General features: G+C 55.5%; 10 protein-coding genes across 10 annotated transcripts; 5 read left to right on the top strand and 5 right to left on the bottom strand.

Annotated features, from left to right (window-relative positions):
* Positions 1–463: 463 nt before the first annotated feature.
* Positions 464–1,025, top strand: KVR01_009077 (uncharacterized protein; the record flags this gene model as incomplete). The annotated part of the gene is made up of 2 exons (XM_044791108.1): positions 464–520; positions 585–1,025. The coding sequence occupies 2 exons, from the start codon at positions 464–466 to the stop codon at positions 1,023–1,025; spliced, it is 498 nt and encodes a 165-aa protein (XP_044641579.1).
* A 306-nt stretch (positions 1,026–1,331) lies between these two features.
* Positions 1,332–3,073, bottom strand: KVR01_009412 (UDP-glucose:hexose-1-phosphate uridylyltransferase; the record flags this gene model as incomplete). Its single annotated transcript, XM_044787411.1, has 4 exons — positions 1,332–1,558; positions 1,643–2,435; positions 2,546–2,590; positions 3,065–3,073. 4 exons carry the CDS (start codon positions 3,071–3,073, stop codon positions 1,332–1,334), a joined length of 1,074 nt encoding a protein of 357 aa, XP_044641914.1.
* Positions 3,074–3,650: 577 nt separating this feature from the next.
* On the top strand, positions 3,651–7,377 carry KVR01_008900 (chromatin-binding transcription regulator ADA2). Its single transcript, XM_044786581.1, has 2 exons — positions 3,651–4,001; positions 4,131–7,377. Exons 1-2 carry the CDS (start codon positions 3,909–3,911, stop codon positions 5,634–5,636), a joined length of 1,599 nt encoding a protein of 532 aa, XP_044641402.1. The 5' UTR covers positions 3,651–3,908; the 3' UTR covers positions 5,637–7,377.
* A 27-nt stretch (positions 7,378–7,404) lies between these two features.
* KVR01_009393 (uncharacterized protein) lies at positions 7,405–9,069 on the bottom strand. Its single transcript, XM_044782673.1, has 2 exons — positions 8,890–9,069; positions 7,405–8,719 (listed from the first exon to the last, which is right to left on the bottom strand). Exon 2 carries the CDS (start codon positions 8,645–8,647, stop codon positions 7,640–7,642), a length of 1,008 nt encoding a protein of 335 aa, XP_044641895.1. The 5' UTR covers positions 8,648–8,719; positions 8,890–9,069; the 3' UTR covers positions 7,405–7,639.
* Positions 9,070–9,568: 499 nt separating this feature from the next.
* KVR01_009391 (uncharacterized protein) lies at positions 9,569–11,439 on the bottom strand. Its single transcript, XM_044793139.1, has 2 exons — positions 10,793–11,439; positions 9,569–10,728 (listed from the first exon to the last, which is right to left on the bottom strand). The coding sequence occupies exons 1-2, from the start codon at positions 10,885–10,887 to the stop codon at positions 10,005–10,007; spliced, it is 819 nt and encodes a 272-aa protein (XP_044641893.1). The 5' UTR covers positions 10,888–11,439; the 3' UTR covers positions 9,569–10,004.
* Positions 11,440–11,692: 253 nt separating this feature from the next.
* Positions 11,693–14,133, bottom strand: KVR01_009307 (uncharacterized protein). The gene is made up of 3 exons (XM_044788726.1): positions 13,538–14,133; positions 13,060–13,464; positions 11,693–13,003 (listed from the first exon to the last, which is right to left on the bottom strand). Exons 1-3 carry the CDS (start codon positions 13,891–13,893, stop codon positions 12,013–12,015), a joined length of 1,752 nt encoding a protein of 583 aa, XP_044641809.1. The 5' UTR covers positions 13,894–14,133; the 3' UTR covers positions 11,693–12,012.
* A 143-nt stretch (positions 14,134–14,276) lies between these two features.
* Positions 14,277–16,401, top strand: KVR01_009125 (uncharacterized protein). The gene is made up of 3 exons (XM_044785003.1): positions 14,277–14,507; positions 14,557–15,044; positions 15,119–16,401. Exons 1-3 carry the CDS (start codon positions 14,443–14,445, stop codon positions 16,330–16,332), a joined length of 1,767 nt encoding a protein of 588 aa, XP_044641627.1. The 5' UTR covers positions 14,277–14,442; the 3' UTR covers positions 16,333–16,401.
* Positions 16,402–17,189: 788 nt separating this feature from the next.
* Positions 17,190–18,831, top strand: KVR01_008918 (uncharacterized protein). The gene is made up of 3 exons (XM_044794750.1): positions 17,190–17,949; positions 18,039–18,165; positions 18,256–18,831. The coding sequence occupies exons 1-3, from the start codon at positions 17,250–17,252 to the stop codon at positions 18,689–18,691; spliced, it is 1,263 nt and encodes a 420-aa protein (XP_044641420.1). The 5' UTR covers positions 17,190–17,249; the 3' UTR covers positions 18,692–18,831.
* A 1,719-nt stretch (positions 18,832–20,550) lies between these two features.
* Positions 20,551–22,578, top strand: KVR01_009561 (uncharacterized protein; the record flags this gene model as incomplete). The annotated part of the gene is made up of 6 exons (XM_044794894.1): positions 20,551–20,759; positions 20,817–20,988; positions 21,078–21,212; positions 21,273–21,594; positions 21,776–22,042; positions 22,133–22,578. 6 exons carry the CDS (start codon positions 20,551–20,553, stop codon positions 22,576–22,578), a joined length of 1,551 nt encoding a protein of 516 aa, XP_044642063.1.
* Positions 22,579–23,304: 726 nt separating this feature from the next.
* Positions 23,305–25,292, bottom strand: KVR01_008913 (uncharacterized protein; the record flags this gene model as incomplete). The annotated part of the gene is made up of 6 exons (XM_044794174.1): positions 23,305–23,568; positions 23,603–24,441; positions 24,561–24,627; positions 24,690–24,784; positions 24,990–25,007; positions 25,046–25,292. 6 exons carry the CDS (start codon positions 25,290–25,292, stop codon positions 23,305–23,307), a joined length of 1,530 nt encoding a protein of 509 aa, XP_044641415.1.
* Between the last annotated feature and the right edge of the window lie 273 nt (positions 25,293–25,565).

The following is a 25,565-nucleotide window of genomic DNA, read 5'->3' on the forward strand; positions in this document are numbered from 1 at the left end:
GGAAAAGAGAAAGGGCAGAGCGGGTACGAGGGGGTTTTCAGTTAATTTTTTCAGTTAATGTCTATAATATGTGATAATTCCGATTCTGGTATCCATCTTCCAGTCGTCAACAATACTCGATAGTGATAGTCTGTCTCCCTGGCTCGCTCGAGCATGAACGATCTGGTGGTCGTTGTGCCCCGGCAGCTCCTCGTGGGTGATTGATTGATTGGCTGCTGCGGGCCTGTGGGTACGTACTTCTCGAGTATCTTTGCCGAAGCGGTCCCGGGAACAAACTGCCAGCCGCCAACTTCCACTTTTGTCACACCATATCTAGTTCTAGTGTACATCTTACACAACTACCACAGGCCACCAGATGTCGAAGCTGTCCTAGGATCAATCCAATTGACGTTGTCAGCCTCATCCCACGCATCACGAAGCCGCCTCGAGCCCCCGACGCCCCCAACAAGCGCGAGTCGCGAGCATGCTCGGCCTACTTCCCTCAGCCGAGGACGGAATCCTCCCCTACTACCTGCTGCTGGTGAGTTAGCTACGCGGCGCCATCCCGTACCCTGCCACGCAAGGCTGACCACGTGAGTCTCCAGGTGTCCGTGGCAGCCATTGGCAATGCAGTCCAGAACCTCATGACCCTCCACTACACCCGGCGCATCTACAACGGGCTCTTCGTGCCCCGCGCATCGGCCAACCCGGACGCGGTCGACAAGCTCCAGCCGCTGGCCGACGCGCCGTCCCTGAAGGACAAGCCCACCGGCGTCGACCAGGTCACGCCCCTGGCCGCCCGGCTGTTTGGCGTGTACACCGTCCTCGCCGGCCTCATCCGCCTCTACGGCGCCTACCGCGTGCACGACCCCGTGTTGTACCAGATGTGCCTGATCACGCACCTACTGGCGGCGGTGCACTTCACCAGCGAGGCTTTCGTGTTCAAGACCGTCAAACTGGGCTGGGAGCACGCCTTCCCTTTCTCGGCTGCCATCAGCGGTAGCGTGTGGATGACTCTGTATTATTCACACTATGTCAAGGCATGAAATATCAAGGGTGGATTTTGGGTCGACAGATGGGCACGCGCAAGGGAAAAAGGAAGGGGGGGGGAAGAGGGTGTTTGGCTTGTATACAGAGTGAACAAAGCACCCGGCGCAGCTGCCGGGCCAGTTGGGAGGTGATGGACACTGTTCGCGGTGCACGTCGCCGATCACGATACCACTCTCTACACGACCGCTCGCTGTAGGCGAGATGAGTCTAGCGCTGGCTCTACTGTCTATATACTACTAATGCTTGATACAAGGCGTTACAAATAGGATTTTCAAAGTGGCCCTCGTCTCTGCATGGCCTGTCTACTTCTGAAGACTCTTGCGGTAGACCTCGCCTCCCAGGGGCCTGAGCCTTGCCGCCGCCTGCTCCGGCGTAATGTCCCGCTGCGGCTCGGCCAACAGCTCATATCCCACGAGGAACTTGCGCACCGTCGCCGAGCGCAGGAGAGGCGGGTAGAAATGCATGTGGAAGTAGCTATTCTCGGCCTCTTCCTCTGTGCAGTCGAGCGGGGCTTGGTGGATGCCGGAACCTGGTCATGTTAGCCACCACAGTGCTGGACGGCGGTTCCTGGTGGCAGGTCGACATGGAGGATGGGAAAGGCCGCGGGACTCACTGTAGGGGAAGCTGCACTCGAACAGGTTGTCATACCTCCTGGTGACCTCCTGGACCGCCTCGGCAAAGCATAGCCTCTCGCGGTCGCTCAGGTCGACCAGGGCGCGCACATGTCTCTTGGCGATGATCAGCAGCTCGAAGGGCCAGACGGCCCACCAGGGGCAGACGACGACGAAGGCCTCGTTTTGCCAGACCAGACGCTCCCCCTTGTCCATCTCCAGCTTGACGTAGTCGGCCAGCAGGTGGCGCCCGGCGTGCTCGGCGCGGTACCTTGCCATCTGGTGGAGCTCCTTGCCCGGCTCCTCGGGCAGGGTGCTCGTGGTCCAGACCTGGCAGTGGGGGTGGGGGTTGCTGCAGCCCATGGCGGCGCCCTTGTTCTCGAAGATCTGCATGTAGCGCAGCTGGTTCTTGGGCGGGTCGATGTTGTCGGGCAGGCCGGGGTGCCTCTGCAGCAGCGGCAGGGCGGCGGCGACGTCGGCCAGGGGGCTCGAGGGGGACAGGTGGGCTGCGTAGATGCGGGTCCATGTCTCGATGACGGGGAGGATCTCGGCGGGCGACATGTCGGCGAGGGTCACAGAGTGCTTCGCACTGAAGGTCAGGACGTAGCACTTGCCCGTGACGGGCTCGGCGCGGAGCAGGAGGGCCGAGAGGTCATGGCTGGACGCGGGCTCGGGCGGGTGGTACTCGGCCTGTTCTTCCTTGACGGCACTGTAGTCGTTGACGAAGACAAACGTGTTTGCGTACTGCGGGTTGGCGTCGCCTTGGGCGCGAGGGTTGCCAGGGCAGAGGTAGCACTGTTTGTTGGCGGGTCAGCGACGAGGGCCAGTGGCCATGCACCTGCACCTGCACCTGCACCTGCACCTGCGCCTGCGCCTGCACAAGACGACAGGACGACAGGACGTACCTGTGGATCATAGTCTGGCAGGGTATTGGCTTGCGCGCCCTCCTGCTGCCCTCTGGGACATTGGTGGTCAGACACATCATGTCATTCATCACTGCCGCGCGCCTGCGGGTCAGCCACAGGGTACTCACTGCCAGGGCCGTTTTGTTCGGTGGGGCGAGACCAGCAGCCAGGATCCGGTCAGCGGGTTGTACCTGCGGTGCGAGATGTCGTCGAGGATCTTGTCGGGCATGGTGGAAAAGGGCAGAGGGCTGCAGAGGGCATAAGGGGGCCGGGCCAGAGATTTCAAGACGCGTGAGCTGTTTCTTATACGTACTGCAGACTACCTAGCTACTTAAGTACCTAGGCAACTAGGTAGGCACTAATAAGGATCATGCGCACTAACAAACCTGTCATCGGTCCTTCTGTCGCAAGGGTGGGTGGTGTTACTCCGTACGGAGTACAGAGCACTGCACTCTCTGTTGATACCCCGCCAAACGGCTCCTGGCCTGGTGGGGCGGCCGTGGCTGTCCTCGCTCAAGCTCTGGCCATGACGGGCCCAGTCCCCAGTGTCGTTTGGCCCCGTTGGCCCCGTTGGCCTCGGCTGGGGGTGGGCCGCAACTCGGGGAAACCGGAGCCAGCAGCCAGTCTGTTGTTGTCTGTTGTTATGCTGTATAAATTCGGTGCAGCGGTTGAGAGAAGTTGTATCTTTGTTTTATCAATAAAATAAATTAACAATAATAAGAATAAGAGACAATACATACGTACCTACCTAGGTATACAAGCGGCACATGTTCTAGACATCCACGCAGAATGTCTAGCTATGTAAACTACCAGCGCACCGTATCTGGTAGGCAATTATTTGAACTGCTGTGGCAGTTGTAGTTCTATGCGCAACAGCCGCCTCGGATATTTTAGTACCGAAGTACCTGGATACCTGGGTACACCTTCTGGGCCAGAGGCATGCGTAGCTCCTGGTCTTCCGCGCTGCCGGGTGGAGTACCTGGTCACCCAGGTACCTGGTAGCTCCGTATACGCTTAGCAACCAAGGAGCTTTGAATTGGTTCCTGCGGCTCTAGGTCAACCCACCCGTCTGGTCCAACGGGGATCGGTCAAGGCCCCACACTTGCTCACTCGCGATTCCACCTGTGCATCAATCCAGCATCATCCAAGCCCAACTACCACGCTCAACTTTCATCAATACTCGCCCCCAAACATCGGCCTGACGCGTCGCATCATCAATTCTCGCTTCATTCTGCACGATCCACTGTATTAATTGTCTTTTGGGCCAGCCGGACGCCCACCTGAGCCCTTCATCGTTGCCAAGACCTTCCGAGGGCCCGACGCGAGGACTGCCTGACCGTCGCTACGACCTTCGGCAGCCGCTATGGCTGTCATCAGGAAGAAGACTGCCACCAGAGGTAGCGAGGGTGGTGTCAAATACATATGTGATGTTTGCTCTGTAGACATCACATCTACCGTGAGGAACCTCCCACCCCTCTCTCCCCCTGTCGCCCCATTGCGCAGCAGCTCACCAACCCTCCCCCCCTTCCGGACACTCAAGACTTGCTCTGCCGGTTCTGACATCCATATTCTCTCGCCATTTTAGGTACGCATACGATGCGCACACGCCACTTGTATCGATTATGACCTCTGCGTCCAGTGCTTCTCCAAGGGCTCAGGAAGCAACAACCACAACCCTGCCACACATCCGTACCGGGTTATAGAACAGAATTCATTTCCCATATACGACGAAGAGTGGGGGGCAGATGAGGAGCTCCTCCTCCTCGAGGGCTGTGAGATCTACGGGCTTGGCTCGTGGGCAGACATTGCGGACCATATTGGAGGATATCGCACAAAAGACGAGGTCAGGGACCACTACGAGAAGGTCTATATCCAGTCCTCCAAGTTCCCTCTGCCTGAACGCTGCAGTCCCAAGGATACCGCCTTGGCCAATGCGATCACACGGGAGGACTTCCAAGCACGCAAGAAACGGAGAATAGAGGAGCGGAAAGACGCAATCAAGAACGCGCCTGCGCCGCCTCCAAAGACAAAACCAACCGCCTCTGTCCCGTCGTGCCACGAGATCCAGGGCTACATGCCGGGCCGCCTGGAGTTCGAGACCGAGCACGCGAACGAAGCCGAGGAAGCTGTCCAACTCATGCAGTTCGAGCCTGGCGATGGCATCAACCCAAACACAGGCCAGCTGGAGCCAGAGATGGAACTCAAGCTGACGGTTATGGAGATTTACAACTCCCGGCTGACGCAGCGTGTCGATCGCAAAAAGGTAATCTTCGAACACAACCTCTTGGACTATCGAGAGAACACCAAGCTTGATAAGAAGCGATCGAAGGAAGAGCGAGACATCCTCAACAAGGCGAAACCATTTGCGCGCATGATGAACCACAAGGACTTTGAGGACTTCAACCAGGGTCTTGTTGATGAGCTCAACCTCCGACAGGCCATTACCCAGCTTCAGGATTGGCGCAACATGGGCATCGGCAACCTCAGAAGCGGCGAGAAGTACGAGCAGGACAAGGCAGCTCGCGCACAGAACAAGATTCCCATGGGATCCATGGACCGCGAACGGTTGGCGGCGGCTCAAAGGAATAAGCAACCACCCCCTTCAGACCCGCCAAGCGGAGCCGCTCTCCTGGTGGCCCCAGACCTCCCCATACGGCCAGCAGCAAAGAGCGGACTCCCGAATGGTGAGGCTTCGGCCGGTGGAGATTCGAAGCATACGAACGGGAACCACGCCCACGGTGTCAACGGAAGCAGTGTTGTCGTGGCCAACGGCGCTGACTCCTCGAAGAAGCCAACTCATGTCCCACAGCCTATATCGGGCGTCACACCGATGCAGCTGACCCAAGATATGCCCGATTACCATCTGCTCACAAGCGAGGAGGTTCGGCTCTGCGAAGTGATCAGGATGCAGCCGAAGCCATATGTCATGGTGAAGGCCGAGATTATCAGGGAAGCTGTCAAGGGTAATGGTTCCCTGAAGAAAAAGCAGGTCAAGGAGATCTGCAGCAAGAACCCGTCGTCATGGGATTCGCGTAAGGCTGGCACAGTGTTTGAGTGTATGGTCGCCTGGGGCTATATATCCAAGGCTTAGCTATCAGCGCTAAATCCAAACCCATCATGCCCGATTTCAGAGACCCCAGCGGTGTTTGATGTGGTCCCGGCAATGGCATACAGACTGACGGTCTCGAGCCGTACCCACAGACCACTCGCGGTCAAATTTACCGCTCTTTGACAAGAGAAGATCGCACACGCAGTACAAAGTAATGCTAGGCAGCTCCAGACGGTTCACCCCTGGGCGCGCTCGCACAAGGCTCGGTGCTCTATTCCTCCTATTGCATTTGACGATGTAGTAGAATCAACACACCAGGACTCGATCGGAAGCCAACACGTCTGCGTACTTCGTTGTACAGATCCCTGGCGTCGCTATTTTCAGAGATTCTAGTGGACATCAAGGACTGAGGGTGACATACTGAAAATGACATTGGCAAGACGCCGGCCCAGGCTGCTTGTACAAGATCGATGAGGCTTCCGCTGTCAGGCCGAAACGTGAAGGTAGTGGATCTCGTGAAAGCAAGCACGCGGGTTGAACTCCAACGCCCGACGTAATCACTCAATGAGCTTGGAAATTGGAAGGGCCCTATCTCCAGCCAGGAGGATCAAGCTGCTGATGATACACAGCTGTAGGTACGAGATGGGTGCCTGCTGAGTGCATCTTGGGTGGGGCTGTCGGCCCGCACAAGAGCAGCGCGAGAGTGGTACAACAGCCAGCGATTTACTGAACGACAGACACGATCCTGTATCGATACACTGACTCGGCGTTTGAGGCTTGCTTGTTCTGATCATGCCTGCTGGCACGACCATCTCGGGCCAGCATCCGGCTTCGCACTCCACGCACCTACCAGAGAAACACAGCGGTAGTGATGTCGGCTTCAGCGGTGCGCTCGGCAACCGAGTCACGCTATCTTTCAGGTATCCATGCATGATCTTACTCATCAGTATTCAATATATGTACATTCGTCGAGAGAGTACCGTTGTTGAGCTAGGCACGTCTCTCTCTGGCGCCCGATTTAGCCTGAGTGCGGATTACAGCTGGGACTAGACACGGGACAGCATGCCGTCCACACACACGACGTGGTACAACATCATCCCATGTGTATGCCCATTCTGAGCCCACGCAGGTCTCGTGCCGCGCTCGAGGCTGTCGTGCTTCCTGCTGTCTCGATCTCGATGCGACCAAGCCTTGGTTCAGTGCGTCATAAGACTTCACACAAACGCGCTGCGGGCTGGGCATTGCCTCGGGCCGTTGCTCCAGGCACAAAGATCAAGGATATGAGATCAAGCTATCTGTCTTACTCGCAATATACGGGTTCTTCATTCTTGCTCGGCGTATTGTGGCTGGCTGCTGACCTCCATTCCTTATATATCGCGTGGTCTGGACTGATTCAAGTGCGCCATTGCATAGATGAACCGCCCAAAGTAGAGAATATCTCGGACACCACCTTGACGGTCGAGGGCATACAGATCATCTTGAACGGCCTGCGCCCGTCCAGAACGTCGCTGGCTGGGAGACCTTCATGAAACGCATCCGAAGAATACTGACGCCTGAAGATTACCGCAACGGTGAGAACATGTGTCGCTCATCGGATGGTCATCCTACACAATCCTCATGATGGGTGAGCTCTCTAGGGGACGGTTGGTATGGTGCTAGGTCCTGCTGTTTGCCCGGGGTGTCTACTTTGGTGGTTAGACGCATCTTTTTGGGGCGGCCGTGTTTTCTTAGCTCCCATCTGCGAGAATCTCAGGCTCGCCGGAAACCTCAGGTGGCAATAAACTTTATGCGAGGCCGTCCCATGTTGGTCTGAATGTGATACTAGTAGATGAACGATATTGATGGAAGTGCCTGATTCTACCAATTTTAACTCTGACTTTCAGATCTCTCCCACGATATTTTAGGCTAAGTGATATGCTGAAGTGCACAAAGTAGAGCAAACCGCCAGCTCCAAGCCCCGTCCTGACATCCTCAAGTCTGGAGTCACCGAGCCTCCACCTACCTGGGTACTCAGGTAGAAAGGTTGGCACTCGCTTGGACCAGCTTCAACTGCTGATCCTGACTATGACCTTCCCCCTTGTGCGCCCCGTATTAAGCCTTTCGAACGCTTCCCTGACTTGGCCGAAGCCAAAGATGCTGTCGATGATTATCTTGTCCTTGGGCAGACCCAGGATTTCCTCCAGGAAAGCGTACTTGAATTCGAGATTGACGCAGCTGTACGACGGACCAAGACCAAGCCTCCCAAGAACGGCACGCAGGATCATCTGAGGATTCCACAGGTAGGTATTCGCGCCGCCCATTGTGAACCGGTTGGTCTTGTCGCCGACAATCGTTACATACCTGTTGGCAATACCCAGGCACTCCGTCCCGCCAACGCAATCGATCACGGCGTCTGGTGCGAAGTCTCTGAGTCGACCGGGAACGCTCTCGGTCTCGTAGTCGATGATCTCGCCCGCCCCCATGCTGCGGACAAAGTCGGCGTTGCGGCGGGAGCACGAGGCGGCCACCGTCCACCCACGGCGCGCTGCGAGATGCACCGCGTACATCCCGGTCGCAGAGCTCCCTCCCAGCACCGCAATCCTGCCGTTCTTGGCGTACCTCTCGACCTCGGCGATGGTTGTCCGCGCCGTGAGCCAGACGAGGGGAAGGGCGGCGGCCTGTTCCCACGACCAGCCGGCGGGCTTTGGGATTACCACGGAACCCCGCTTGGTGTCGAGACGCATGGTCTTCTGGAGGGTGCCCCCGGGGAGAAACGGGGATATGCCCAAGACCTCGTCGCCCGGCTTGAGGCCCGACTCCGGCCCTGCCTCTTGGACTACGCCGGAAAAGTCCTCGGCCACGCCCTTCTGGGAGGGCATCACGAAGCTTGGGAGGTAGGGCCAAAGCGGGAAGCCCATCATCTGGGTGTCGACAGGATTAATTGATGCGGCATGGGTCGTGACACGAATCTCTGAAGGCTTCAACGGTTCATTGTCGGGCGGCAGGGCTGACTGCTGCAGCGCCGTCGGGTAGCCGCCATGGGTGAATGTCCAAGCATTGAATTGCTCGCCCATGTTGGTGAAAGCAGGTGAAGGCTGGCTCTAAACTAACTCATAAGATCTCAACATGGGATTTGTGGTTCGGATCTGGACGCTAGTATTGGATCAGCAGTCCTTTGTCTTGTCTGACAGCCAATTTACTAGCTCATGAAGTTTTAAAATGAGATTGATTCAAAGCATGTCTTCATATACTCAAGTACCTAGGTATGTACTCTATTGTGGAGAACACGGCGACCGAGCGATGGGATGCGACATACCTAGTACATAGTAGACGCCGTGTAAGCACAGCAATGCCCAGCCCCACCAAGCCTGAGCTTGTGTGTGAGCAAGTACTTGAGTAGACTGGTACCAATCACTGCTTTTTGTAAGCAAGGACGGCTCAACTCAATCCCGCCAGCTGGCTCTGAACACTCGCCGTTGTAGTGCTGATTTCACCGATCGATTTCACCGATACCGAGAGTCGGGGGATAAACTCTCCGAGCTTCTGCTGCTTGACTGCTCGTCAGCGGCCAACTACTCCTGGCGAGCAGCCTGGTTAGTTACTTTCTAAAGACGAGACCTTGAGTACCTGGGTACTTTAATTCCTCAAGCCCGACGTCTTTAATGATCTGGACATCCGGTAAATGCGAACGGGTACGGCCTAACAGTGTTGGCTACGTACCTGGGCACCTAATAAGTATTAGGTAGGTACAATCCTGTCTTTTCTTAACATGGCGAGTAGGTCTCTTGTTCTCACCCCTTGGCAGTAGATCTGCTGACAATCTCCAGGTCGATTCAATGGTGGTGACTCCCGACCTTGAACGCCGTACACTTTGCCAAGTCTTCATACAACGTGCCAAATGAAGGGGTTACACTCCCAGCCTCTCACTTGCTTACCATAACCCCATGACGACTCTCACACCAGCCAAGCGCGAGAGGCAATTGCACGAACAGAGACGAAGCCGAATTGGAGACGCGTGATTGATTAATTAATCCAAATGGAGAACCATTGGACCTCGGTACTACCTAGGGTGTGTAGTGCCCGTCCAGGCACTCCCGAATCTGAACAAGGACAAGCCATTCTCCCGCTGCAGACGTTGCCCATGCCTGGACATGTCGGATTGAAGTCCACTCAGTACCAGCCGAACGCCATTTGCAATGTTGTATGCCGCAACCCGACACGTCGATCCTAGGTGATGATAGTGGAGTTCTATAAACAGAAGTGTAGGTGATGGGGCGCCGCCTATGAAAGCCGTGGTCGCCCAATGTGTAGGCGTGGCCCCTTGGCCCGGCGCTTTAAGCCCAGCCAGGACCTGCACACCAGACAGCGCCAGGGCGGGGGCTGGGACGAGGGCTGGGGCTGGGGCGCGAGGGTGCACGTGTCGACAGGATCCTACCAGTCGACGGCCCACCCGTTGTTCTCTAGAAAGTCCTCGCAGGCGTCCCTCAGGTCGAGGTTGGGCCGCAGGTCAGCGGGGTCCAGGTGCTCCCTCGTGACGGGGTCCGTCTTGGAACGCTTGAGGTGCTCGAGGATGCTGGACCTCTCGTAGCTCTTGCCCGTCTTTGTTATGACGGGGTCGACCATGATGCCGAAGGTGATGTCGTCGACGGCCCAGTCGGGGACGTTTCTCCTCCGGCCCTGCTCGCCCCTCGCGAGCTGGAACGTGTTCTTCATCTCGGCGATCTTGGCGTCCCACTCTGCGGTGACATCCCTGAGCTCGTCGTGGTCGGCGCAGTCGGCCTGGGCTTGTGCGCGCTCCCTGTCGAGCATGTCGAGCACCTCGCGCTCGAGTGCGGAGCCGTCGCGCAGGCGGCGCCTCTCCCTGTCGTCCCAGCGCTCCTTCTTGCACCGCAGGACGAGGTTTGTTATGGCGGTGAGGGACTTGTCGCCGGTCTTTGCGGCGAGGTCGTGGGCGCGCTTGACGTTGTGGAGGGCGTCGTCAAAGTACTTGAGCTCGATCTGGGCCTGCGCGAGGAGGAAGTGGGCCTTCATGTTGTCCGAGGAGAAGGCGAGGCATGTCTGGCAGTCCAGGATGGCGTCCTCCCAGCGCTGGAGTTTTAAACGGGCCAGGGCGCGGTTGGTGTAGATCTTTGGGTCTTTGGGGTCGGCAATGATGCTGTGGGAGGTGGTGCGTCGGCTGGGGCGAATCCGTGACAAGGAGCTGGGGGATCACGACTTACGCCTGGGAATATAGGCCCTCTGCGCCCCCAAAGTCGCCTCTTGCGAAACGCTTGTTGCCCTGCTCCTTGAGGGCGGCGGCTTCTTGTACCGCCATTGCTGTCTCGAATGGGACAGGCAGGCGAGCGACGAGGTGGTGGTGATGATGATGATGATGATGGTGGTGGTGGTGCGTACAGTGCGGATGTTGTCTCAGTGGGCACTTGAGTGAGCAAGTGATTGATTGATTAGCATGGAGGGGTGGATGGAGGACTGCAGGGTGTCAGGTCAGCAGGGCGATGTTGGAAAGGCGGACGAGCATTGTCGTCGTCGTCGTCGTCGTCGTTGTCGTCGTTGTCGTCGTCCCGAGCCTCGAGGGCACAAGGCAGAGGGCACAAGGCAGGCAGGCAGGTGGGAGATGCAAGGCGGGAGACGGCAGGTTACAGAAGGTCACAGTATACGATAGAATACGGTACGGTACGGTACGGTACGGCTCGGCTGGGGGTGAGGTGGCACGGCACAGCACGATGCGATGTATGCATGCGGTCTGGTTATGTACTTGAGCACACCTGCACAGCAAGTCCAAGTACGGACCATTGTCGAGCCACGGCTGCGCAGCTGCCAACAGCATCGGAAGGCGCGGGTCGTGGGGTCGTGGGGTGGTGGACGGCAAGGCGAGCTGACAGCTTCGTCCAAGCTGCGATGCAGTCGGTCCAGCAGCTAGCTCTCTGCTGAGGGTCGCTCGACGGTCCCTGGAATTCGGCAAGCTCGCTGTGGTGCAGGGGGGGACCCCGCCCATTTGTCAAGCGCAGAAAGTTCTGGAATCTCGAGACGATCCCCGTCTACCAAGTACCTAGGTACCGTGTAAGTGGCTTTGTCCCCAACCATAACACGGCCACATCTTCTTCAAATCTGATATAACATCACAACACCACACTTCTAGGACATTTGATGTTGTTGCAGCTTAACGCCTAGGGCGGTCCACAAATAAAACACCACGACAATAAAAGCAATATTTGGAAGCCTCAGGCAACTTGGAAGCACTGGCGCGACCCACATCAGAGACTGACTACACGACTGGCTCAGAGGTATTGTCACTTCTTCTCTTCATGGTTTAGTAATAATTACACGTCCAGTCTGCCTCTATCTACCAACATCACTACAAGGAAAATACACCATGCCATTATTGATGTCACTGAATACTTGCGATAGTCGTCTATTGTACAAGCCGCATGACCTTTGCTTACAACACAAGAAGAAGCGCCGTGCTGAATGCCATCAATCCCACGGTCAAGCCAAGCTGCGCCAAGTTGTCACCAGCATCAGCCGTCACAACTGGGCTGGAAGCAGACGCGCCAGACGAGCCAGTAGACGTCTCGCTGGCGATAGGCGACACCACGGTCTGCGAGTACGTCTGTCCGTCTGAAACGACGGTCCTGGTGAAGGTTGTCTGCGCTGGCGAGTCGCCTGTCGACGCAGCAGACACGACCGTCTGCACTTGTGTCCGCCCGTCCGACGTCACCGTCCTAAGGAACGTGACCTGCCGTGCCTGTGACGCCTGCTCCCCTCCTGCAGATCCATGCGCAATCGAAATCAGCGTCTCATACACTGTGCTTCCCCCAGACGTGATTGTCTCGACCAGAGTCACCTCGGAAGCCTGGCTGTCACCCACGGCAGCTTGCGAGATAGAGACCACTGTCTCCAGGACCGTGTTGCCTTCCGAGGTGGCCGTCCTGACCAGGGTGATTTCTGATGCTTGTACGTTGGGGGGAGGCAAGATTGATACCAACGTCTGAACGACCGAGTGACCATCAGAGCTGACAGTTTCCACCAGCGTCACCTCTGCCGGGGCAGGGTTTGCGACCGGAGAGACTACTGTCTGGATCAGGGTCTGCCCTCCTGGCGTCACCGTGCGCACAAAAGTTGTCTCGGTCGGCGCAACGGAAGCGGCCTCGCTGCCCACAGGTGTCCTGCTTGGGGCAGCACCATTTGAACCTTCTCCCGTGATGATGGTGACCTCTACAGACGATATTGGGTTGTTCGGCTGCTGCGGGACGGGAGATTCTTCTGAGGGCAGCGCTTGAACCGAAGACTGGGCAGGCTGCTCATCCGAGGGCTGGCCCTGAGACGGGGGCTGTTCAGGCTCTGGGGGTTGGTCAGGAGGTGACACCAATGTGGGAGCAGGGCTAGCCGAATGCTCCGTTGGAGAGGCCACGGCGGTCGTCGCCGGCGGGCTAACACGTCTACCGTCAGTACCAGGATCAACATCAGGGCGGCGTCAGACACTTACGACGGAGCCTCTGCCGTGCTGCGCTCGGTTGACGATGGAGCAGGCGCAGTGTAGTGCACGGCTTCCGCTGTCTCTGTCGCCTGTATCAGCACAGAAGCAGACACCATCGAGTGGCCCACGGCTGTCTGAGCACAAGTGGCAAACGTGCATGTCCTGATATCCTCGCCGCTCATTTGCTCGACGACAGTTTGCAGCCCTGCCAGGTATTCTATCATGGCGGGCGTCACGGTCGCTGGATTAGGCCCAACGTCCCAGCCTAGGGGGTCTGCCGTGTAGAAGAACTTGGCAGGATCTGTGGTAGCAGGCATAACCAGCTTTGTGTCGTAGCCGGGGATGGTGAGGTCGCGCTTTGTGCAGTTAGCAGACCAAAAGTCGACGTACTTCACCCATGTCTCCGGATAGGTCCTATTGATGAACGGGTAAGCCCCTGGGCATACGACGTTTGAGGAGCGTAGAATGAAAGGCACAAACGACTTACATTGTGAACCATCCGTCTATTACGGCCGTATTGCGTACAAAGTCCGTCACTTCCGGCTGGTCGGCTGCGATGGTCTCCAGGCTTGTCACGGCACTACCATTAGGATATGTGGTGACATGAGGGACGATTGTGTGAGTTATCGTCTCTGCATTTGTTTTGTTCCAATCATACACCATTGCAAGATTTGCTGCAAACCCACAGACTGGTACGGTTGGTGTGCTCGGTAGTGCGGCGCTGGTGGTCGAAGGGGACGTGTTGATTGCGCCCGATGTCGAGTTCAAAGCTCGAACTTGGTGAGCACATCCTATGCATGCTACCCAGGCCCATGGCCGGATTTGGCGACGAGCTGCGACCATCCTGCAAGCACTCAAGCGCTTTGATACAAACAAGGTTCAGGAATCTCTATCACAGATCAACATCATCTTTGCAGGCACGCGCACCGGATATTATAACATCCACCAAGAAAGCCTACCAGTCAATGATGCCAAGGATATTGCGCAAGAGGGCTCATGTTGACGCTTGTGGACCAGCCTGGACTCCCGGCGTTGTTATCGCCAAGGCCATAGTGTGAATCCTTCTATGGGCCTTTGCTGACTGCAGAGACCACTGTGCCCAATAACTACTATGGAAGGATGCGCCTGAGATTTGAGGCTGTGTTCCCTTCACCTAGAAAAGAAACGCGCTGAGGACCGGAGAATTCTTTCTTACAAGCTGCCTAGGCTTTGGCGCGGCCGCAGAAGCGGTCCAATTTCATCGATATCCGAGGCAATGCCCACGTGTGGGGGCTGCCGCCACTGACCCAAGTTCCCATGGGATCTTCGTCTGGGAATCAGCAGTTGTGTCTGTGAAAAACATCCCATTCACACATTCTCGACAACGCATGGATCTATGTATTAGACGAGCACATGGCAGAACCCATTTCTGTTGACCCGGCAGAAGTCTGGGCCGGGGTCGACGGCAGCTGGTCGAGGTGAGTTATCCGGCTCCGACGGGCCCAGTTTCTCTAATACCTATGGCAGCTTTATGATCCGTGTAGGGACTCCCCAACAGTGGTTCAGTGTTCTTCCATCCACGGCGAGCCAACAGACCTGGGTACCAGTCCCGGAGGGCTGCGAGAGCAGCATCGTTGGGAACATCAGTGATTGTGGAGATAGCCGTGGGGTCTGGCCTTTCGAGAGTGAAGAAAGCAACGGCTTTCAAACAAACAAATCGTCCACCTGGAAGGCCATCGGGATCTACGAGCTGTTCATCGAGGAGCACCTTGGCATAGACGGGAGAGGGTTGTTCGGGTACGATTCCGTGGGCCTGGGCGAATCAAGCCCGGCGACAGAGCACCAAGTTGTGGCTGGTGTTGCTACTCCGAACTATTGGGTTGGATTGCTTGGACTTGGTGCGAATTATACGAACTTCTCCGAGGAAGAGAGACCGTCGTCTCTGCTGCGGACGTTGAAAGACGAGGGAAATATACCAAGCCTTTCGTACGGCTACACGGCCGGAGCACCATACAGTAAGTAAGATTGGCGGACACATTAGGCTGCTGAAACCGGTCTTTACAATTGATACGTGCTAATGGGTCAAAAGGGTATTCCAAAGTTGTCGGTAGCTTAACCCTTGGAGGTTATGACTCCACTCGATTCACCGACAACACCATTTCACTTCCGTTCGGCTCCGATTCAGAACGTCCATTGGTCGTCGGTCTGCAGTCAGCGATTGGGACGGATACTCTGGATGGGACAGTCTCTCTATCAGGCGTTGGCAGCGGACTACTTGCTGTCATTGACTCAACTGTTCCAGACTTATGGCTGCCGCAGGCGTGGTGCGATCTCTTCGAAGATGCCTTCGGGCTCCGGTACGTTGAGGAGACAGGTCGGTATCTGATTGATGACGAACAGCATACGGAACTGCAGCGACTTCAGCCCACTCTCACCTTCGCACTCGGCGCTAGCACCACGGGCGGCACCATCACCAGATTCGACCTCCCCTATGCCGCTTTTGATCTCGAAGGGCAATACCCTGTTTTCCCCAACGCCACACGATACTTTCCCATCAGGAGGGCATCAAATGACTCGCAATACACAATTGGTCGTGTGTTCCTCCAGGAGACATACCTGACAGTGGACAGTGAGCGGGGCATTTTCAATATCTCCCAGGCCAAGTTTTCAAATCCAATGCCTTCACCCGACCTGGTCGCAATACTGTCACCAGACGCCGCGAACTCGACGACAGGCAACAGTTCCACGACAACAGCAGACCCACAGGCCGCTGAAAGCGGATTGAGCGGAGGCGCGATCGGCGGAATAGTTGCTGGCGCTGTAGGCGCCCTCATCATCCTGGCTGCAGTCATGTTTTGGTGGGTAAGACGTCGCAGGGCTCGCAATCAGCTTCGCAAGTGGCCAGACGCAGAGCCCGCGGAACAAAATGCCGAGAACTCGTCGCTGCCGAAATATGGTGGTGAACTCATCGGAAGCCCTGCAAACGTTCCCGAATTGTCTGATGGGAAGACGAGAACGGACACGGCATCTCCAATGTCGAGGTACGGGACGGCAACTGCCACTCCGCTCTCAGAGGCGGGAGGCAGGGAGAAATACGAAGCGGAAGGGAGCACGACATTATTAGAAGCGGGTGGGGTGCAGAGATTCGAAGCCGAGGGGAGCCCGCCCGCGCACGAGGCGGCAGGGACGCCGAGATTCGAGGCCCAAGGGGATACGCCCGTCTACGAGGTAGATGGCCGCCCGCGTCACCGAATCCATGAGGCAGAGGGCAGCATCCCGATATATGAGCTCCCGGCGAGTTAACCAGGCAGAACACACCAATGATGTGTGCATAATGCCCTGATTTACATTCAATGTATACATACACATTGCATACCCCCCAGGCCTTGTCCACACACAATGTTAATAACTGTGGCTACAAACTCCTCCAAACTGAGTCCTCGAAGCCAGATCAGGAATGATTCTTGAAAGGAATGCACATTACAGCCTTGTACCTAGGTAATATACCCAGGACGCTTACTACTTATCTAAGGATTGACTATTTTACACTCCAACCAAGAAGTTTTCCGAATTTACTTAAGTATATACATCATCACCAGCAGTAACACTGCGGAGGTATCTCGGTCAGCTGCCCCTTTACAAGACACAATTTGGATGCAGGATATGCAATCTGAAATCTTCGAACTTTAGTTCGCGCTCCCTCTACGATAATGATGCTTCAAGACGTCATCGGTCTCGGCACTCTTCACGATGTTGGCGTTCCCAAATTCAAACAACTCGGTAATCATTGACCTGCCCAAGTGCGGGTGTTGCTCAGCTCTTGAAGAACAGCTGAAGCCCGGTTCTTTTTTTTTTTTATTTTTTTTACGCACACCAGGGCACCGCTTGGTCTTCCTGCACTCAGTCCTGGTTAAATCCCTCTTTGCTCTGCTGGATTATGGTCATGCCCCGTTTCTGGATCACACGCACGTGAGGTTGAATTATATGTACCTTGAGTCTGAAATGCTGTAGCGTGGTTAAAATCATTCTGACCACGGTCCACTGTAAAGTTCAGGGTTTGCGGGCGCACTGTGCAGCGGCTGAAACAAGATCGTCACGGACCTCCTTTCTTGTCAGCACCGAATTGCACCTCCCAAAACTTTCCATCGCCGGGGTTGTCTGTTGTCGTCTATCGGAATGCCAATCTCAGCTCATTAGACTTAACATCAATCTGTCCAAAAATGAGACGCTCTTTACTTATTTGCACAGCTTGGATCAGGTTATGTTCAGCTTTGGGCGCCACCCATCTGACAAAGACGCACCCGGACCTTGTCTGCCCTTTCCTCTCGGTCGGGGCCTGGCCGTCATGTCCTGTTGAGATGCCTGATATCATCGGCGATGGGGGCGTCTCAGATAATGGTTCTGAATGGTACAGAAGCGACAAGTGTCACCAAGTCGGTTCTGAAGTGTTCTGCGCCTTTACTCAGCCCTCGTTCAATGCCGGCCACGGCATAGCCTTGGTTACGACCGCCGAAACACTCCAGGAAATGGCATCTCTACACGTCTTCACTGATCCGAGAGAACAAATGTTTGGGTGGATGCAGTCCGCTGGCCCTGCCTACCGAGAGGAACAAATACCGGGGAAAGGCATTGGCCTGGTGGCCAAAAGGCTTCTGAGAACCAACGAGGCTTTCTTAAACCGTGCGCCTATTGTCATGGTGGATGGCATAGCCTTTAAGCGCTTGGGTCGAGCTCGTCTTACAGAACTACTCACACAAGCTGTCGCCGATTTGCCAGAGACCTATCAAGCAGAATACCTCAACCTGACCACACACATTGATGTCGAGACACACCAGCAGAGGGTGTATGAGATTTTCATGAAGAATGACTTTGTCACTTCGGTTAAGGACAACCTAGAATTCCATTCTGTCTTCCCACAAGGTCAGTCCCTTCAAAGTCGTACCAGCCCAAGCGACAATCGGGAGGACGTCGATCCCAGGCCTTGAGCACCTACTTATGCAGCCGTGTAGTTTCTCGGCTGAACCACGCCTGCCGCCCTAATTCGAAATACACATTTGACGCATCCATGTTGACCCAATCGGTCTTCGCAGCCCGCGAAATTTCACCTGGAGAGGAGCTCACGGTCACTTACTTCGAGTAAGTACGGGCTGAGCCAATTTCCAACTAGCCTTTTTACCATGATTCCTGTGGTTGAGAAGCCTTTAACTGAAGAACGCTCTGAACCAGCTCCATCCAAACACGCTCACAGCGGCAGCTGCTCTCAAAGCATGGGTGGGGTTTCGAGTGCACATGTCCGCATTGCTCGGCAAGTGAGGAGGCAATTTTGGAGTCGGATGGAAGAGTTGAGCAGATTCTCACGTTGCAGAGAGACCTTGACGACTACTCCGCCACGTCGACCGCAAGTCCCGAGAAAGCGGAGCTTCTGGTGAAATTATTCGAATCTGAGGGTCTTGTCACCCGAATGGTCGAAGCGTATTACCGGGCTGCAATCGAATATAATTCCGTGGGCAGTGCGGGTGAGGCTGTCAGGTTCGCCACACTGTGCATCGAAGAAGGGAAAGTTTTGGAAAACTCGATAGGTCCTTTTATTAACAACATGAGGGAACTGGCACGGGACCCACGGGCTCATTGGACTTGGAGGTTTCGCCTGAAGGCTGGATGAAGCAAGTCAAGATGTGCATACCCGCTCCCCACAGGCGGGACAGACGTAATTTTGATTAAACGAGAATTAAAGTAGGAGTTCCTCAAGCATAACGATAGCAATTACCTGGTGGGACCAAGGTGATTAAAACACAGTACGACCACATAGTTTAAAGGAAAAAGATTTATAGTATAGCTGAAGCTCATAGTAGAAATATGGAATTATTCATGGCTTGTGGTTAAAGTCTACCTGGCTATATGACCTGGTAACCTCTGCTACCTACTTACCTAGGTAGCCTAAGTACGAAGCACTCACGCTAGCAGGTGTATAGTAGTTGAGCCTGTACAGTGTTGTTGGTGCTAAGCTCTGTGCAAGAAACTTTCTTCAATGCTTGCATCATTTAATATGTGCGTCGACCTCATTGGCACGCAGTTTGACGACGGGCACCACAGACGAATTGATGTAATTACAGAGCCTAGTATGATTATTCGGCCAACATTGAAGCCAGTCAGGGACGTCAACTGGTCATCAACATGGATAGCGCCCACGCCTTGGTTTGTCCTGTATTTACCTGAAGCCGTGTCGGGATTGAATTACTGAACAGTGGGGCATAATTCTCCAATTTCAGCAACCGAGCAGGCACATCCTTGTCTAAACTCACCAGCTAAGTCCGGGATGGCTCCAGAATACCGCAACTCCTAGCGCCGAACAGGACTCGGTCAGGGATCGCGGTGGTCCTATTGCAGAAGCTAACGGCATTGCCATTGACGGGCGAGGGCCAAAGGGAAGGCCTGGAATGCCCGAGCTATGATATCCGTTCTGCTCGGTCTTCCATTCGCCCGCTCCCAAATTCGTGCATGGATCCCTACAGGTGGGCAGAGACGCCGGATATGTCGGAAAAGAGGCTGATACGTAGCATTGAGGAAACTTTACGGGCCGCTGCTGGCTACCAGCCCACGAGCAACGCACCTGCGCAGGTGGGCAACGAACGAGGCTACGGGGGCAGTCAGCATGGAGGATAAATCAACTCGGCTGAACAGCAGAGGGTGATTCAAGGAACGTGATGCCAGGCATTCGCGACGTAGCACCAAGCGCGAGGACTCATCTTAGGAAAAGCCTGAAGGGGTGGGGGCGGGCCAGGACTTGGTCGGCCGGGCCACCTCGTTCGTCGATTTCCTCGCTGATTCTACCCAGGTATATAGTGGCCGACTGAACATTGAAGCACCAGCTGGAAAGACACGGACAAGTGCACATTCTGGACAGCACGGCAGTGGGCGTATGGACCCAGGCCTCAGGTGGTCCCCGTTGCGGCACGAGACCACTTGAGTGGACACGGCGTGGAGATGGCCAAGAGATATTGTCGTCAGGCAGGCTGGCAGGCTGGGTAGCCGAGAAGGGGCACACGAGTTGATATCCGACGGGAAGTCTCGTCCAGGCGAATGAGCGGATCGGCAGTTTTGGGCCAAACCGGGCTGGGGCTGGCTGGGCTGGGATGGGGCCATTACCCCAGACATCCCACCCATCCCCATCCCCATCCCCATCCCAATCCCAGGGAAGGTGGGGGACTAGACTATTCCCCAGACTTACCCCAAACTTGGGCGGTTCATCTTCCCCACACCGTCCCTGTCAAGCCAGGTAGTGCCACCGACAATCATGCCGTGGCAGCACACCAGGCACGTACAGTACATCACTCAACCCCATGCTGCCATGTTGGCTGATGGTCAATCGGTCCCTCCCCATCCGGCGGCAGCAGCAGGGAGGGGGGACTAGAAAACAATCACTCTTCCCTTCCACCTCCCCCCTCCCTCCACTCACTGTCTTGTCTTCCCCTCGCCGCCAGTTCCTCCCCAGAGAAGATTGAACTCGCAGCACTTTTCACCATGGGCGACAAGATAGATGACCTCCCGGCGTCGGAGCACATCCATGACCATGACATTATCGGCGACGAGAAGGCAATCGCCGAGACGGCCGACCACCTGCGCAAGCTGTCGCCCGAAGAGCTCGAGGTGGAGAAGAGGCTCAGGAAGAAGATAGACGTCCTCATCATGCCGCTCTGCGTGCTGGTCTATCTCATGAACTACATCGACCGGTGAGCACGACCCAGCCAGCCAAGGCTCCCGTCTTTTGCTGACGCCCTACATACAAGAAACAACTACGCCGCCGCCCGCCTTCAGGGCCTCGAGGAGGATCTGAACATGACCGACCGCGAGTATCAGATCGGCCTGTCCACCCTGTTCGTTGGCTACGTCCTCATGCAGGTCCCGTCCAACGCCATGCTCAACTATGCTGGGCGCCCGTCTTGGTATATCGGCTTCTTTGTACGCGCTAGCCCACAAGCCTTTTTACACGACCTCTTGTACCATCCGCCCAGAGCCTTGGAAAGCGCTAATCCCCGCGTTGCTTGCAGGTCATCATCTGGGGCTTGGTGTCGCTCCTGACCAGTCAGGTCAAGACTGCCGGACAAATCATAGGCACCCGTTTTGTTCTTGGCTTTGTCGAGGCTCCCTTCTTCCCCGGCATCCTGTTCTATCTTTCTAAATGGGTCAGTCTACGACGACACACCTCACCCTACCCCTGCCCGTCAACTGCTGACACCCAACAGTACACCAAGGAGGAACTTTCGCTGCGCATGGCCATCTTCTACTCGGGCTCCCTGATCTCGGGTGCCTTCGGAAACCTCATCGCCGCCGGTATTCTGAACGGATTAGCCGGCGCACGCGGCTATTCGGCTTGGCAGTGGCTCTACATCCTGGAGGGCGCCATCACAATCTTCTTCGGCATTCTCGTCTGCCTCGTCCTGCCCGACTTCCCAGACACCTGGAAAAAGCTGTCCGAAGACGAGAGGCGGGTGGCCATGCGCCGGCTTGCCATTGAAGCCTCCGAGGCCGACGTCGACGAGGCCGGCGGCATGTCACAGATCCGCGGTAAGACAAGCCTCTGGATGCAACTTTTGCCCCTTCAAGACCAGACATGCCACATATCCCGCAGATACCACCACACGGCCTCTCCACGAACCGGATGTTTGGAGTCAGGCAACAACCACCTCACGGCCCTGTCATTAAGCTGCTCCTTGAAACTTTTGATGGCTGACTCCGATTGCTCTAGGCATTAAGTTGGCCCTGACAGATCCCAAGACGTACCTCCTCGCCTTGGCCTACCATGGCCAGACCGGTGCTGCTGGTATCCAGAACTACTTCCCGACTCTTACACAGACGGTCGTCAAGGACCGCATCCACGCCCTGCTCCTCTGCGCCCCGCCTTATATCTTCATGGTGGTCTTCTCCTTCGTGCACTGCCGAATCTCGGATAAGTTGGCCAAGAGATTCTGGTTCTTTACTTACCCAATTCCAATCACGATTGTGGGCTTTATCGGTGCGTCGCATGGCAGTCACTGACCCATCCCATCCCTTCTCCCCACGTCCCCGGACCTAACACAAGACTAACTGGTTCGGTCCTGCAAAGTCTTCATGGCGGTCGATAACTTTGGTGCTCGATACTTCTCCTTGTTCCTGCAGATCTTTGTCTTTGCCCTGAACGGCATCATCTACGCGTGGATATCCTCCTCGATCCCCCGCCCGCCCGCGAAACGCGCCGCCGCCCTGGCATTTATCAACTCAGTAGGCAACGCGGCCTCGATATGGACGCCGTTCACATACAAGACAAAGGATGCACCCCACTACCGGCCGGCCCTGGGCATCTGCATAGGTCTGCAGGTTCTCGCTGCCGTCTGCGCGCTCGCCCTGAAGTTACTACTTGAGAAGCAGAACGCCCAACTTGCGAGGATGGAGAACTCGGATGCTCAACTCACAGAGCGTGATGTCAAGAAGCTTGAGAAGACTGCCCAGGTCGAGGGTGTCACTGTCGCTGAGGCAAGGGCTCTGCAAAAGGGCTACCGCTACATCATCTGAGCTCATTGTCCTTTTGAGTGGACACCTGAACATTCAGATGAAGCTCTCGTCAATCCGTGTACAGAATAGCCTAGTTGAGACGTAGCATAGTGGGAACAAGTACATATGTATTGAACTCCTCTTCATGGGCCTGGCCGTGGGTGCTCCGGACGTGGCCGGACTTTCCCTAAAGTTGATAATGTCCAACACTCGAAAAGATTGTTGTGATACCTACCGGTGGGTCATTGGGAATTACTGTTTGCGTAAAGGGACTAGCTTTTAGCGCTCCTGCAGAATGTGATGTAGGGGTTAAAGAGCGACACCGCGTGCCTTTTTCTTTCGAGAATATCGAGACTTAGGAGGACTTTGGCAGGGTCATATCCTTGTTGAAAGAGGTTAGAATAACACTGAAGTCGGCGTATCAAATGGCAGAGGGGTTGAAGACCTGTGGAGTCTACTACAAGCAGTCGGTGATCAAATGCGGGTACCATATGCCGAGTACCTACTCAAGTAGGTAACATCACAGATACGCGGTTCAATACCTATCCCGGAGTTTAGATTATCGAATTGCCAGTGTGAGGAGTATTAGCGTAATTACGAAATGTATGAAAGAAAACAAAAGGTGATGTCGTCGTGCTCACCCTACAAGGAGAGGGATAATCAAGTCTCATTTCTTGAATAGATCTAGTCAGAACTGAGGAAAAAACAACTACAAGGTCCAAGAGGAAAGATACCATTTGGGTGGAATCAATGAGCCTTGCCCGCCTCTCTTAGTACCACATAGCACTGCTTAGGCTTGTGCGTCAGTCTATTGAAAGCCTCGAATCCCCTGAGCTGCTCCGGCACCGCCTCGAGGTCGAAAGTCCACACCAAGAGGGCAACGAAGACCCTCATCTCCAGATAGGCCATCTTATTTCCAAAGCAAGACCTGATCCCGCCGCCGAACTGCATGGCGGGCCCTGCATTGGGATCGAACGTCTCCACCCCCTTCTTATCGGCCTTGATCCAACGCTCCGGCTTGAAAACGGTGATGTCGCTGATGGACCGCACGGTCCTTGAAATCCCGGGATGATTCTGACCGCACGTGCTCGGGGATAGTCTCGTTGATGGTATTAGGAGCCATGTAGCCTGGCCCATTGGTCATCATAAAGACGTCGACGCCCTTGGGGATGCGGTGACCTAGTAGCATCGTGCCATGCACCGCCGTCTGTATTATTCCGGCACCCGTGAGCGCGCACTGCTCAATCTCCTCCACCACGGCGTCCAGGTACGGGATGTTGGTTGTGGTGATCTGCTCTACCGTTGGGGGCCCGCTCTCGTGCCCAAAGTGCCCCCGCAGGATGCCGCGAAGCTTCTTCACCACCCGGGGGTGGTTGGTCATGTGCTTTACCGTCCACATGAGCGCCGTCGTGGTCGATTCGTGGCCCGCTATCAGGAACCCAAACATCTCGTCCTTGGCGATCGGGCTCTCGTACTGCGGCGCGCGGTTCTCCTTGGCTGCGGCTTCTGCCTCCCGGCGAACCATATGGTCTGTTGCGGAGGTCACGTCGGCGAACTCGCCGGCCTTTTCGCCGAGGCTGAGTATCCGGGACTTTGCGTCCTCGAGGCGCTCGCGGATGAGCTGGTCCTTGTGGGCCCTGGCGCGGCGGTCGGATGGCGTGAGGGAGATGAGCCAGTGTGTCTGTCTCGGCATCGGAGACGTCACTGTTGACTCCAGTGTGTCTATGATCACCTTCATCGACTTGACGGCGGAGTTGTACTCTGGCGTTGGGAAGACCATGGGCTGATCTGCCGCTGCAGGTGTGTTGAATTTGGAGTGGGCGCTCAAGAATCCAGTTTCGGTTGGCAGGCACTCGAGCTGGCTACCAAAGGCAACATGCCAAACTAGGCAACTTAGCACCCTTAACTCGGGTTCAAAGCTGGTGGGACGCGTGGTGCTTACTCGAATCAAGAGCCATGTGGGTAATATCTTCAGCAACAGTAAACGCATGCCCATTGCTGGCGCTGATCCTGAAGGCGCCAGAGCTCCAGCAAATTCAGGACATGCCTGTGGAGGGATGGTGCTGCAACCTGAGGGAGCCAGATGTCAGTCGCAAGAGGTTTCGGTCTGCCACATAGCAGTCGTGTCTTACCTTGTTGAGGAATCCAGTGGTCATGGTGTCACCCAACAGGCGGCGACCCTGCCTAAACTTGTCGTTGGTTGGCTGGATCATGTGATTGTTGGCCACTAATAGATTCAGATTTAGCGATCATGGTTCCAAGAAAAGCACTGCACGAGTTTGAGGCCGTAGGGACAATGCTGCCCAGCCTGCACAAGGTGCCCAAGGGCGATGGTCTACCGCATGAGCGCCGATGGAGTACAGAGGTTGAAGTAACCGTGGAATGTGAGAGGCAGGACAATAGCCTGCGAACAGTCTCTGGGAGCTACTCACACACCCCGCCAAAAGCATCTGATGAACGCACCAGCGTGTCAGTTGATCGTGCGAGCTGAGAGCATGTTTATGATGTCGGTACGGATCTCTGAAGTAATTGGAGCGATCAAAGTCTTTGGCTCGGCGCAGCAGGATGTGATGGGCCTCGCGAGGATCTGTAATGACGACAACTGGTTGAAAGAAAGGTTTCAAGAAAAGTTGAACAATTGGTGAATTCAGTTCCAATGACTGCGCTGTCATCCAATCGAAAACTGTTGAGTGTTTTCGCTTGTGCCTGATCATCGACGGCGCATCGCCAAGCATTCTGCTTGCGGATGCTTCATGATAAGGAATGCCTGGGATAGGCTTGGGGAGGGCAGCACGATACAGGACGTACAGGAGGGCGATGACTTGCACCCAACACCGCGTACGTCGTGGAGTTGTAGAGGAGTGGAGAAGACATGCTCATGATGTGGCCTAGTGCGAGAACGTCAATGTTTTCCACGTACCAACATTTAAGCAGCCTCAAGGTTATGGGAACTGGAAAGGATGGGAGAAATGGACATGTCTCATTCGTGCTTCTCCTACATTTTATAC

The sequence above is a fragment of the Diaporthe batatas genome (genome assembly GCF_019321695.1).
Source record: "Diaporthe batatas strain CRI 302-4 chromosome Unknown Contig00011, whole genome shotgun sequence".
Taxonomy (NCBI): domain Eukaryota; kingdom Fungi; phylum Ascomycota; class Sordariomycetes; order Diaporthales; family Diaporthaceae; genus Diaporthe; species Diaporthe batatas.